At 48.8% G+C, this 14,022-nt stretch overlaps 1 protein-coding gene and 1 non-coding gene across 2 annotated transcripts in view; both read right to left on the bottom strand.

Annotated features, from left to right (window-relative positions):
• ENTREP2 (endosomal transmembrane epsin interactor 2) overlaps positions 1-5,924 on the bottom strand; it is a 257,220-nt gene extending 251,296 nt beyond the window's left edge. Inside the window, exon 1 of the mRNA XM_059915335.1 lies at positions 5,636-5,924. Within this exon, the coding sequence (XP_059771318.1) occupies positions 5,636-5,710 (75 nt within the window). The 5' untranslated portion in view covers positions 5,711-5,924. The remainder of the gene's footprint in view (positions 1-5,635) is intronic.
• Positions 2,445-2,551, bottom strand: LOC132361104 (U6 spliceosomal RNA). Its single transcript, XR_009501417.1, has one exon. It is a non-coding gene; the product is annotated as a U6 spliceosomal RNA (small nuclear RNA).
• Positions 5,925-14,022: the final 8,098 nt, after the last annotated feature.

Genomic DNA, 14,022 nt, shown 5'->3' with positions numbered 1-14,022 from the left:
GATGACCAGGTGTGGAATGCATGACCTAACGGCAAACCCTTGAGCGAAGATGGCTAGAGAGGCAACACATCTCTGAAAAGAGGACATGTGGTCCTGTACTGACCACTCGTAGGCCGAGACCTTGACTCTAGAGAAGGGAGGGACGGTAGCACCAACAAGGTTGAAGTATGGATGTGCTGGACCTCAGACAAAGACCATGGAAGACAAAGCTGTGGACCGATGCTGCCCCCCCTGCCTCCATCCTCACAGAGGACCCATCTGCTGGGGCGCCAATGCGTCCAACAAGCACTGCTTTCCCAGACCACCAGACCACCTTCGCCTGGGGTGGCTGTGTGACCCTGTTCTGGCTAAAGAGATGCATGTGGAAGTCTGCTATGGGGCGCTTTGAAGACTTTTTCTTCCCTGAAACAGATGCTTTCTGTTTCCAGGTCTTGCTGCCCAGCAGACATATGATGGGGATAGGTCACCCTGCTGTAACCCTGAGACCAGAAGCGTGGGGCAGAGCCCAATGCTGAAAGCAGTAAGCAGAGAGGAGGAAGAGCCTGGGTCCCCAGTGGCTCCCTGAGATAGGGAGAGGGTAGAATCAGCCTTTTCTTTACAGTTCACATTGTTTCACTTCCGTCCTCATTCTCTACGGCTGTTGTGACAAATTACCGCAAAGTCAGCAGCTCAAAGCTACACAAATTTGTCATCTTACAGTTCTATAGATTAGAAGCCAGAAATGGGTCTCACTAGGCCGAAATCAAGGTGCCAGTAGGGCTGCGTCCTTTTTGGAGGGTCTGGGATGAATCCATTTCCCAGCCTTTTCCAGCTTCTTCCCACACTTCTTGGCTCACAGCCCCTTCCTCCATCTGCAAAGCCAGCTGTGTGGTCTCTCTGACCCCTCACCGTAGCCACATCTCTTTCCAGCTCTCCTCTTCTGTCTCCCTCTCCCACCTAGAAGGACCCTGGGCTCAGCCAGATAATGCCGGGCAACCTGTCTTCTCAAGGTCAGCTGATTAGTAACTTTAACTCCATCCACATCCCCTTTGCCGCGTAACCTAAAAGGTCCCCAGGATTAAGATGCACACATCTGTCGGGGGTGGTGGTGGTGGTGGCTATTATTCTGCCAACCACAAATTCTTACAATAAGCATAAACTCCTTCTGTAACTGGAAACACAAGTCAAATGATTTAAAATTATTTTTTAGGTTCCACATATCAGTGGAAACATACAGTATTTGTCTTTGTCTGACTTATTTCACTTAGCACAATACTCTCCAGGTCCATCCATGTTGTTACAAATGGCAAAACTTCATTCTTTTTTATGGCTGAGTTGTAATCCATTGTAGATACACACATCTTCTTTATCCATTCCTCTGTCGTTGGACATTTAGGTTGCTTCCATGTCCTGGTTACTGTAAATAGTGCTGCAATGAACATTGGGGTGAATATGTCTTTTCGAATTATGGGTTTTCTCTGGATACATGCCTCGGAGTGGGATTGCTGAATCATATGGCAACTCTATTTTTAGTTTTTTAAGGAACCTCCATACTGTTCTCCATAGTGGCTGCACCAATTTACATTCCCACCAACAGTGTAGGAGGGTTCCCTTTTCTCCACATCCTCGTCAACACTTGCTATTTCTTGTCTTTTTGACAATAGCCATTCTGTTAGGTGTGAGGTGATATCTCATTGTTGGGACCATGATCCAACAAATTAGAAAAGTAATCCAACTTTTGAAGCACATTGAATCAAGTAAGCCATCGAAGATTTTCGCAGAGAAAAGAAGCCGTTGTGGCTGGATGAGGCTGAAACACATCTAAGCACCTGTGCTACCCAGCAGACGTGCCTCCCCCTCACCAGATGCATGGTGCGGGGAGTTCTGAGCAGCACACAGCTTCATGATCTGCCAGGCTGAGGCCCCCTCGCTAACACCCACTTCCCATCCCATCCAGAAAGTATTCAGGGGGCTTCCCTGGTGGCTCAGTGGTTAAGAATCCACCTGCCAATGCAGGCGACACGGGTTCGAGCCCTGGTCCCAGAAGATCCCACATGCCGCGGAGCAACTAAGCCCGTGCGCCACAACTACTGAGCCTGCGCTCTAGAGCCTGTGAGCCACAACTACTGAAGCCCACGTGCCTAGAGCCCGTGCTCAGCAACAAGAGAAGCCACTGCAATGAGAAGGCTGCACACCACAACGAAGAGTAGCCCCCGCTCGCCGCAACTAGAGAAAGCCCGCGCGCAGCAACGAAGACCCAACACAGCCAAAAAATAAATTTAAAAAAAAAAACAAAAAAACTTATCCAGGTTCTTGAATAACTTTTTAGTTTCTTAAAAATAAGGCGAATGTAACTTCCAATTATTTAAGTTTTCCATTTAATAAATATAGTAACAAGGTCCTTTCCTTTCTTTCTTTTATGGAATTATAGTTGACCTACAATATTATATTTGTTTCAGGTGTACAAAAATATGGAACACTTCACGAATTTTCATATCATCCTTGCACAGGAGCCATGCTAATAATCTCAGTATCGTTCCAATTTTGGTACAGGTGCTGCTGAAGTGATCACAAGACCCTTTGCTTTCTAATTTTAAGCTACCAGGTGTGCTTGTAAAAACACTGGCCTGCAGGTGGATCGTTTTTCTGTCTGGACACAAGCCCTCCTTAAAACAGCACAAAGGGAGGAAACGACATCCCTCGTGAACAGTGGTGGCTTGCAGACGTGAAGTGAAGATACACAGTGGACACTCAGGAGTCCCTGTGGCTGGCACCCGTCAGCCCTTCAGCCCTGACGTAGGGATGCTCCTGATACGGAATTCATCTCCTTCAGGAACCTCAGAATCGGTACCCGGCACCAAGCAGGGCAGCTCTGACTGCCTGCTGTGGAAAGTCGACCTGGGTCACAAAGTCCACTCTGTACTGTACCCTAAATGGCATTAGTGACTCTTTCCGCCAGTGCCCTGGCGTTGAGCATTGATACGACCAACATAATCGTATGCGTGATGCTCACAGGCAGGCAGAGAAACCATCAACAAACGAAAGTGTTCATCTCCAGGACCAAAAGAATGCAGAGCTCTATCTTTTCGAATCAGTAATGAAACAGTTCACATGCAAGCTTCTGAAAACTCTTTCCCATGATAAATTTTGCGTTGCCTCAGTAAAGCTGAAAATGAGACGGCTCAACCAGGAGGACTGGATTTAATCTCACTTTCTCCATCCGCTTCTCCAGGTAGCTCACACTATTTGAAATTAGCTTTGGAAAAAGTAATCTGAAAACATCTTTGAAAATAGAAGATACACAAATACAACGTGGGTTTTCCAGAGATGATGACCTAGGGACACTTAACTCAAAGAACACCATCCCCTTGTCCTCCCCCTCCCCCAAGGCCCCCGAGGCCACCTGCAGACCGCACCCTCCCTGCTGGTCAGTAAAGGAGAGCCTGGCCTCAAGGAGCTCAAGGCAGCAGACCCTCCAAGCCGCCCCCAAACGCGTGCACCTGGTCTCTGATTCTGAGGCTCGCTAGATCGAACAACACACCTGCTGGGAATTTTGGGGAAACACTCCTTCATGTAAAAACAAACACTGTTCATTTCGGAAATGGCTCAAAAGAGATAAGAGAGGATGTTATTACGGTCACTGCAGGATGGGCCAGATGAGAACGAGAACCGGACATTAAAGCGTAGTTGCCAAACTGGGCTTTTCCTTTCATCTAGGAAACTGATCTACCCCAGCCAGAGGGGTCTGACTGAAGATGAGAAAGGAAAACACTGAGGTCCGGGGAAGCAGGGCAGCTTTCGCACAGGTCTGGAGCCTCCTGTGACATCTGAACGAGGATCAGAGGGGCAGGCGGCAGGTTGCGACGGCCTCCACGAAGGGATACATGTGAGCAGAGGCCCCGGGGAGGCCCGAGAGGGTGGACCACCTCTGGGGAGACAGAAGACTGCAGCGCTGGCCGGACACGGGAGGAGCGGGGGAAGGAGACTGGCCGGTGAGACGCACACAAACACCGACAGCTCTCTACGTTCATGACATGCTGAACGTGGGTCATGACCCCTTATTTACTCTATAGAACAGACACTCAGCAGCATAAGTTACCAGTATGTCTCTCATCCTCAAGGACCACTAAAGCACAGAAGATGAAAAATGACGAAAACTTTACGATTAGAGAAGAAAACAGATCTCATACCCACAGCTACACTTTGAACCCATTACCAAAATGATGTGCTGACTTCGGACTCAAGACCTTTATTTACTATTTTTACCATCCTCAAAGATTCTGTATCACTTTATGGTTTAAGTAGCCAAACACTCTGTAGATTATCACACATGAGGAGGAGAGTTCTCCATCTTTTAAATGTACTTTCAATTATGGTGAAATCACTTGTATGAAGGAATGTTGACAGCTCTGAATAAGAAAAACCATCAGCACTTGCCCAAATGCCCATTCCCCCGGGTGGCTCCCAGCAAGCCCCAGTGACCCCGTCACAATCCTCCTGGGGCCTGGAAAGAGCACGAGGGTCCCTGGGTACAGGGCTGAGGTGCTGAGGACAAGGAGGTGGCAGCTCCGAGATCTCAGCCCTCACCTGGCAGGGCCACAGGATTTCTTCACATCTCCCCACCCGCTTCTGCCTCATTCCATAAAAGTCTCTGGGACCAGGCCAGCCACTAGCTCAGCTGAACATCCTGCAAATCCAGCACACGGACCACTCAGGCGGTCACCACCAGAGCTGACCGGGGGCCATGGGACGCCAATGAGGGGCCGGTAAAAAGTTGGGGACGTCCAACCAAGGAGGAGGAAAAGGGGCCAGGGCAGCTGTGGACGATGTGGCGTGACTGGGCAGAAAAGCTGGTTCAGGAACAGCCGGGCAGTTCCCCCTGCCCACCCCAAGAAGGTCCTCACTGTCTGTGAGGGACAGAGATTGCAGGCTGGACCCTGCAGGCATCCCTCGAGGGGCCCCCGTCCAGCCCATCCCATGCCAGTGCCCTGAGAAGGTCTGCTCCCCGGGAGACCCGCTCACTGGCAATGCTGGCCTGGAGGCAATGCTCAAATAGACAATTACAAAGCTTGGTCTTCATTTAAGGGTTTTAAAAAGCGTTTCTTGAAAAAAACAGATAAGTTCTAGAATATGAAATGCCTGTTTTTTTATATTGTTACCTTGGCTCCTTTGAAATGCGTATTTTCTAGCTTCATCTTGTAGACTTTCCGACAGAGACAACTCTCAAATAACTCCCTAAACCCAGACTGGAAGGGTATAATACACATTTCATTTACACCAATGCACACACACGTAGTGGCTTAAGGTTGTCGCTGGCTGTTTGCTTTTCAGCAGCCCTGAGTCAGGAGCTGATGGACGCACACTGCCCCAACGTCACTTCCACGCAGGCAATGTGGGCAAGCGGATGGCGGGAAACCCCAGGCCGCAGGGATTTTGAGCAAGAAGTAACCAGAGCAGGTAACCCAAGACCCTCAGCTGCCAGGAGCCTTGGAAACACCGGGTGGGGGGGGCCCTCTTGTCACCCTGCGACACAACCAACTTTGGCTAAGAAGACGCTGAACCTGGAACACAGAGGACCTTTGGGCTCTAACATTGCATTTTTCTAAGTGGACTCTGACATCAGGGTCCCTCACGCTGCACCAAACGAAAGTCCTACCTGCCTCGGCTTCAGAAGGCAGATCCGAAGAAGAAGGAAGGAAATCCTGCTGCTGCTCGGGGGGCGTCTGTCCATCCTCCAGACGCGGGTGCCGCTCCCCAAGCTCCCCACCTCCTCCTGTCTTCTTTCCTTAAACACTTTACTACCGGGAGCTATCACCTCTCAACTATAGAACCGTTTCTTTCAATCTAAAGGAATGTATTTAAGGGGTGCCTCACATAACACTCAAAGACAAACCCCCAAAGCAAGCAGGGGGTAAGAGGACGGGGCAGTCATGCCCCCTGAGAAGTGGAGGCGGCCGGAAGTGGGAGCGGCCGGAAGGGGGCGGCGGGAAGTAGGGGCGGCAGGAAGAGGAGGCAGCAGGAAGGGTCAGCAGGACCTAAAGCCAGGGGCCGGGTCAGGCTGGAGGAGCCGCAGGAAAAGTGAGCAGAAATGGGTGAAACAGCCCAGAGGAGCCAAAAGGAAATTAACTGGAGGACAAAGACCCAAACAATGAGCCGACAGGAAAGGAACCGCGCCCCACCCCCCTTCCTCCCAGCCTTGTGACAGTCAGCGGGGGTACTGACCGCACACAACATAAGGATGGGACCAGAAATATCCCGGGTTTTAAATGCCAGGTCAATGCTACACCAAGGGACCCCTGAGAAGACAGCCACGGTCACCAGCTGTCACCAGACGGGACAGTGCAGGGAGAGAAAACCTAGCAACGTCCCCAAAGGCAGAGATCACAGGGCTTTCATGTCCAGCCGACACTTTCATAACTGTGTCCTCAGAGTGGGGGTGGGCATGGAGGGGTCACTGAAGTTCAAGTCTATTTACAAACCTCTGTCTTCGGAGGGACTAAAAACACACATTGACCTAACTGAGAGGTTAACCATGGGTGTCTGGCCCTGACTTCAAAACACAGGGAACACTCAGTCCTGCTGAGTGGAATCTTCGCAAGGGTCCGTGGACTCCACCTCTGGGAAGCAGACACCCAGGGAGGGGACTGGTGGCTCTGTCCCGGGGCCACACAGAAGGGACAGGCCTTGGCTGATGCTCCAGGCCGCCTTTGTGTCCAGTTTTGACAGTAATACATCCTCCAGGAAGGACGTGGCAAAAACACAGAAAAGAATAAAGGAAATAATATCCATCACCCCCTGGAGATAACCACTGTTCATGTTTTGACCTGGTTCCATTCAGGCGTTTTTTTTTTTTCCTGCACACATGCATTGTGCAAAACTGGAATTCTACTGTAGCAGGAATCTTGCTGTGTTTGTTTAACATAACATGAGGATTCCCCCAGGCCACTGAATATTCTTTGAAAATATGCTTTTAATGGCCATATAATTTAGAAATGACTACTACAACCATTCTGCTATTGCTAGAGATTCAGGTGGCTTCCAATTTCCAACTAAGATAAATAAAGCCACAGTGAGTATCCTCACACATACATTTTATTGATATCCCTGATTTTCATATAAACCCTTCAAAAGAGGATGACTGAGTCAAAGGGTATAAACATTTGTTTCCCACAAGATTACACCCATCGACATTGCCTCCAGTGGGTATGAGAGCATTTATCCTCCTATATGCTGGCCCACACTGAGGATAAATATTTGAAAGACCTTTCACCAGTTTGGTGGAAAAGAAAGAAAGGAAGGAAGGAAGGGAGGGAGGGAGAGAGGGAAGAAGAAGTGTTTTAATTTGCATTTCTCTGATTACTTGTGGGGTTCATCACTTTTCTGTTTATTTGCCTTTCATATTTCTTCAGTGACATGCTGACCAGAGTTTGTTGCAGACTTTTTCCATCTGATGGTAATGTGTTCTTATTGATTTATGACTGCTTTTAGTATAATAAGGATGGATTGGCAGGTAGACAGTGTTATGTCCTGACTTGCCAATTCTGGTGAGGCACACGGGATGCTAATGCATTTGTGGTCAGCTGTTCCAATCTTTCCCTTATTATGTCTTCCACGCAAGTAGAATGTCATGGTCCTTCAGCCGGGAATCCAACCCCGGGCTCCCCCACTGCGTGACCCTCTCTTTGCCTCAATTTCCTTGATTGAAAAAGGAAGATAATGAGAGTGCATTCACTACATGAGGTCAGTATGTGGCAGACAATCTGGTAGCTGGCCCTGAATGACCCTCCTCCTGGTGTTCACATGGAACCCCTTCAGGTCCAGCCTGAGGAGTGCCCAGGGGCCTGCCCACAGCCTCCGAGTGAGCTTGGAACCCAGGTCCCCCTGCCCTCCCCGAGCGGCACCTCGAGATGACGCAGCCCTGGCTGACACCTTCACTGCACCCTGGGAGACCCTGACCCGAGGACCCAGACAAGCCGTGCCCAGATTCTGACCCACAGAAACTGTGACGTACGAACGTTGGTTGTTTTCCGCTGCTAAGTCTAGGGGGGGTTTTTTATGCAGCAGGAGATAACTAACACATGATACACGGAGGGTACTCAGAAGAGTGCCTGTGGCAGATTGCAAAATGTCTAGTGCACGGCCACTCCTCCTGTGAAAAGACGGAGTCCTTCTCCCTGCCTGGAGCTGGGCTTGACTGTTAACTTGCTTAGACCAAGAAAGCAGAGGCACAGGTGAGGCAGAGACCTGAAAGGCATCTGCATACCGGGGCTTGCCCTCTTGCTACTCTCAGAACCCACCACCACCCTGTGAAGGAGCTCCCCCCTGCAGGGCTGAGACCACATGGCCAAGTGACTCCTGATGTGCCCCCAGCTGACAACCAGCCCCACTAGACGTGCAGGAGGCCATCCCTGCAGACCCCTGAGTGGGCCCAACTAGAGAGCCACCCGGCTACATCCAGCACACATTCCCACCCCAACTCACGGGCTGAATGAGTTGCTGTTGGGAAGTTCCAGGGTGGTTTGTCATGCAGCACTTGCTGACTGACAGAGCTGCCATTCTCATTACCACTACTGTTATTCTTTAGGGATCAATTAGACAGCCACTCATATTTCTTAGCAGTGCATAGTGCATTTATGCTTTTACTTTTTACGTTATCCACTGGAAACTTACTGTGGTGTATGATGCTAGGTGAGGACCTAACTTAATGTTCTGCCACTCAGCCAGTGCTCCTTTCTGCACAAAACTGCAGTACCTTGTTTTCATATATTAGAATCTAGAGGATTGTAGGATATCATTTCCATTCATCACTTCTGTTTGTATATTAGCAAACCTTAAACCAATACCATATGAGTTCTGTTTTAATTTGGGCCAGGATACTATTATATGCTCTTCTGCTGGGGCACGCCAGGACAAACTCTCATTAATCCAACTGCAGGGAAGGTGTCAGAGAAGAACAGGGATATGAATCTAGGACCAGCAGGTGGAAGAGGTGGAGACAGTTGCCGTTACCTGAGGGAGGACCCCAAGGCACTGTCCTCTGAAATCAACACTAAACCCATTCCAAGTCTCTCCATCAGTCAGCGGTCAAACACCACAGGCTCTCTCCACGGGTAGCAGCAGGCACTGTAGGGGGATGGGCAGGGTGCAGGCAGAGATGGCACAAGGCCTGCTCTCCATGCTCACAAGCTTATGGGGGACAGTCCCACACAAAACCTCTGCGGATTGTATTTCAAATACACACAAACACAAACTAACACAATACAAGCAACTTAATGGCTAAGGGGAGCTTAGGAGTCCCTGAGGGCAATCACGGAAGACTTCCTGGAGGAGGGTTTTCAGATTTTTGAGGCATAAGATTTAGCAAAGAGAGGGTGTGTGCAAAGGCAGCAAGCAGGAAGGAATAACTCATGTACAATGAGCAGATTTCCGTGGTTAGAGCAGAAAGTCTGAACAGATACACTAAGAAGTGAGTTTGATGAAGAGATAAGAATCAGTTTGATTGGGGGATCATTCAACGTTAGCTCTTCAAAACAAGTGGGCAAACAATGTTTTGTTAGGTAACATGGGAAGAGACCATAGGTGGAGCACTGACCCCTCTGCTATTTAAACAGTCTGTCATGGACACAGCATCCCCAAACCACTCCAAGACCTGCCTTCCCCAGAACTCTTAGGAAGTGGCAAGAGAGGGATCTCAAAGGCCAGGAGGTGTCACAGCCAGTGCAACTCCCAGCAGCAGAGATACAAGAGGCCAGCACGCCTGGCTGTCCATGTCCAGTCACTGATTCTTAGCAGCCATGGGTAGGCTAAGAAACTGACTTCTTGGCTTCCTTACATTGTGGTGAATATCAGCTTTGATCCTAAAAGTTTAGAAATTAAAACGTGAAAATGAGTGGAGCCCTGATCTACGGGACCTGCTCACGGCCCTGAGGTCAGTAAGGGCACAAACCCTTCCCCGGTCTTTCATCCCTGGCAGACCTCCCACCCTGGGAAGCAGCTGTACCATTCAAGACAGTGGCCCCGGCCCCGAGGCTTTGCGGGAAATCTGCACCAGAATTGACTCAGGCACTCGGGGCAGAGGCACCAAAGGGGTCAGAGCGAGCCCTGAGCCCTGATTAATGCCCGTCCTGTGGGTGCTGACACCAGGGCCCAATTCTGCTGCCGTGTGCTTCACTGCGCCTGTTCTTATGTATCCCTGTGACTGTACTCATGGGTTAAGGGCAGAGGTTGTTCTGGCCAAGCTCCCCTCCTCTCTTCATGTCCCCACGGACCCTCGTCCCCTCCCCACCAATCAGCAAGAGGCAGGTACACCTGAGAGATGCCCCAGGGGCTCCTCAGAACCCAGATCTGCAGTCTGACCTTGTTTCCCACCAACGTGGACCACACAAACCCTGAACTCCATGCAGCAAGTTGGCGGCCAGACAGGAACCTCTCGCCCGTAACCTGTGGGTCGGGGGAGTGGTTTTCCCAGACCTGAAGGAAGGGGGTGTCTGGTCTCAGCCCCAAAGCGTAGGTCCTGAGCCCGGAGTCGGAGCCTCGGGCACCACAGAGCAGGACAGCAATCGAGCCCACCCAAGCCCCTGCTCAGCCTTGGAGGCGTCCCCAGGAGTGAGCCAAGGTCATGGTCACCCCTCCTCTGGACCCCAGGTCTGCCCAACTTCTCCCAGTGCCGTAATGTTTAAACGATCAGAGCTAGGAATACACTTTCATATAAAAAGGGCAAACTCCCTACTGAGGGAGATGACTATGTAATACAATGTTTTCTCTGGCTCTTACTCTTGTTCACTTTCTCTTGATTCTTAAGGAAGACACCCCTTTTCTTTCATGCAGCAGTATGTTTTTTTCTTAGATGCCACAGTACTTTTTCTCAGCTTGCTCTTCCTCAAACAAAGAGCCTCGTCCAGACCCACGTTTACTGTACCCGGAGTTGTGGATTTTCAAAGGTGTCTGCACTTACACTTTCCCAGGTGCGGGGCCAGGGCACCCACGGCCTCTGTCTCTGGTACATTCGATCGACAGGGGTCCCAAGAAACTGCCGTCTCCACCACTCGCTATGCGGTGCACAGCCGGCCTCCACCCACCACTGTTCTTCTGGCCAACCCAGCCCTGGTTCTTCTGGCCAACCCAGGAGTTTGCTCAGCATGTAAGCTCGAAACAAACTAGAATGATGGGGAGGGAGGGACATGCTACGCTGGGGTGATAGCACCATAAAATTGTTGCTGCAACATTCCCTAGGCGAGAACGGTGAGCCCCCATCATCCTCCTGGAGGCCAGGCGCGCTGTGCCAGGGGGTGAAGGGAGCTGGGCAGGACCGCTGGCCTCATTAGGTACTCTTCACCGTTACTATAAGAAACAGTCATTTCTTAAGTTTTCATAGGTACAGTATGTTAATCAAACTACAAGCCATACATTAGGGTATGTGAGGATTATCATGATGACCAAGGACTTATCACCCCAAAGAGAATGGCGTTCAGACCGGTTAAGGGACGTGGGTGGAGTGGCGAGGACAGGAGGTGGTGAAGCCGAGGTCCCACGGAGACTTAGCTTTCCCGAGTGACTCACCCCCCGCACCTATGCAGCAAGGCTCTCGGCCCAGGAAGGTGACGGGCCCCCTGCCCTCGCTCTGTGCTGGGGAATCCAACCTTTGTGCGGTGTCTTCTGTTAACACAATTCTCAGTTCAGTCCCTGGATTGGCACAAATGCCATCAGAGCCACGTTAATATGTGACCAGCCTTCATCAAAAGTTGTAAAGTGATCTACTTTCCTATCTTAAGTATAAATACCTAAAGACAATGGCTTCAGACTAACAGTTCAATTCCAAAAAATAGGAAACCATCCACGTGTCAGTTGCAATTCTTAAATTAGCATGTCTAACTAGAGTCAAGTCATTGACATATTTGAGATATTTAGCAATTACAAAAAGATTGTCAGGCTTCTTCTAAGCTAAAACCTCTACACACTCACTGGAAAACTACAGATGCTGGCTGACCACCAGGTGAGGAGCAAACGTCCAAGCCACCAGCTTCACTTTCCCAATTAATAAGCACTTAGTGGTGAATAACACCTAGAAGTTAAGTCTTCTTAGGAGCACTAAATTGACAAGAAATAAAGCTACTCAGCTTTTCAGTTATTTTCTGATCTCTTTCTAGCTTTCACTTAATGGAAAAACTTGTCAAATTACAACTTTATGTGCCTCGCTCTACAGCATTTATTTTCTACAAATGGGATTTTCTCAAGACAATAACTATATTGACAACACTAGGCTGATTGCAAGAAATGTGTTTTTACCTATTTTCATGAATGTTGGACATGCCTGATGCTGTCCTATTTTGTAAATTTACTGCCTTGTATTGTCACAGAAAACCCCGCTATCCTTTATTTCCCTACATTTTATAAATGCCAACTTTATTTAATTCAACTGTCACATAAGTTTGTTAGCCAAATGTAATAGTTGAGACTGTGCTCCAAGTCAAGGCTTATACCAGTATCAAAAAAAATCAGAAAATATGAGTTGGTTCCCCCCCAATTTTTTTTAAATTAATTAATTAATTAATTTTTGGCTGTGTTGGGTCTTCGTTGCTGCATGCGGGCTTTCTCTAGTTGTGGTGAGCGGGGGCTACTCTTCGTTGCAGTGCGCGGGCTTCTCATTGTGGTGGCTTCTCTTGTTGCGGAGCATGGGTTCTAGGCATTCGGGCTTCAGTAGTTGTGGCACACGGTCTCAGTAGCTGTGGCTTGTGGGCTCTAGAGCGCAGGCTCAGTAGCTGTGGCGCACGGGCTTACTTGCTCCTCAGCATGTGGGATATTCCCAGACCAGGAATTTTTGATGATCCAAAAGTATACCAATATTTTACCCCAAATGAACTAGTTATTCATTTGCTGGGTATTTTTTAAAGTTGTAGTAAAGTACATAGAACACAAAATTTACCATCTTAATCGTTTTTAGGTTACGGTTCAGAGGCGTTAAGTCCATTCACATTACAATCTCCAGAATGCTTTTCATCTTGTAAAACTGAAACTCTGTCTCCTTTAAAGAACAACTTCCCATTGCCTCCCCCTCCACCCCCGTGGCCCCTGGCAGCCACCAGTGTGGCTTTCTGTGTCTGAATTTGACTCCTCTAGGTACTTTGTGTAAATGGAATTGTACAGTATTTACCCATTTGTGATTGGTTTATTTCAGTTAGCATAACGTCCTCAAGGTTCATCCAAGTTGGAACATGTGCCAGAATTCCCTTCCTTTTTAAAGGCTGAATAATATTCCATTGTTTGTAAAGACCACATTTTGTTTACCCATTCATCTGCTGATGGACAATTGGGTTATTGTGAATAATGCTGCTATGAACATGGGTGTGCAAATAAATATCTCTTCGAGTCTCTGCTTTCAATTCTTTTGGGTATATACTCAGAATTGGAATCACTTGCTCATATGGTAATTCTGTAATATTTTAAGGCTCCCATGCTGTTTTTCATTTGGTATTCTTAATAATACAACTGGATAGAGGGCAAGTGATGGCCAAGTGACTAGTGTACTCAGCGAGTTCTTGGGATCACTAAGAGTTCCATCACTACCTTTTTGGCAAAGCAACCCTTTTCTTTGGGGTGTGACCCCTTGTGTCCCAAATGCAGGCAGGCATTGGGCAAATGGTGGCTGCAGCTTATCATGGTAAAAAAGAAATTCCAACCAATTAGAACCCTTTACAATAAAAGAGATACAGAATTCTAATAGATATATAGTTTCTAATCCTCTTTGATAGTTTTTTAAAATAATGAAGAGTAGAAAATTCTGGTTAAAAGTGATAACTTGACCTTCTCCACCTCTATTCTGCCCCAAAACCTCACAGGCACAAAGCCCCAGGGACAGGAGATGGGTGAGTGTGACCCTGGGTAAGAGGATCCAACACATGTTTAAAGCCTAAACACAGACACGAGAGGGTAAGCTGGCAGCTGCGGGGGTGGGAGGGGGAGCTGGAGGCACAGGCTGACCCATCGCAGAGTTCAGGAGGCTGTGGGGTCTGAACCACCAGGAATCTGGAAGGCAGGCTGCGGGGT

This window comes from Balaenoptera ricei, chromosome 2 (assembly GCF_028023285.1).
Source record: "Balaenoptera ricei isolate mBalRic1 chromosome 2, mBalRic1.hap2, whole genome shotgun sequence".
NCBI classification, from domain to species: domain Eukaryota; kingdom Metazoa; phylum Chordata; class Mammalia; order Artiodactyla; family Balaenopteridae; genus Balaenoptera; species Balaenoptera ricei.
This window is presented reverse-complemented; position numbering and strand designations above follow the sequence as displayed.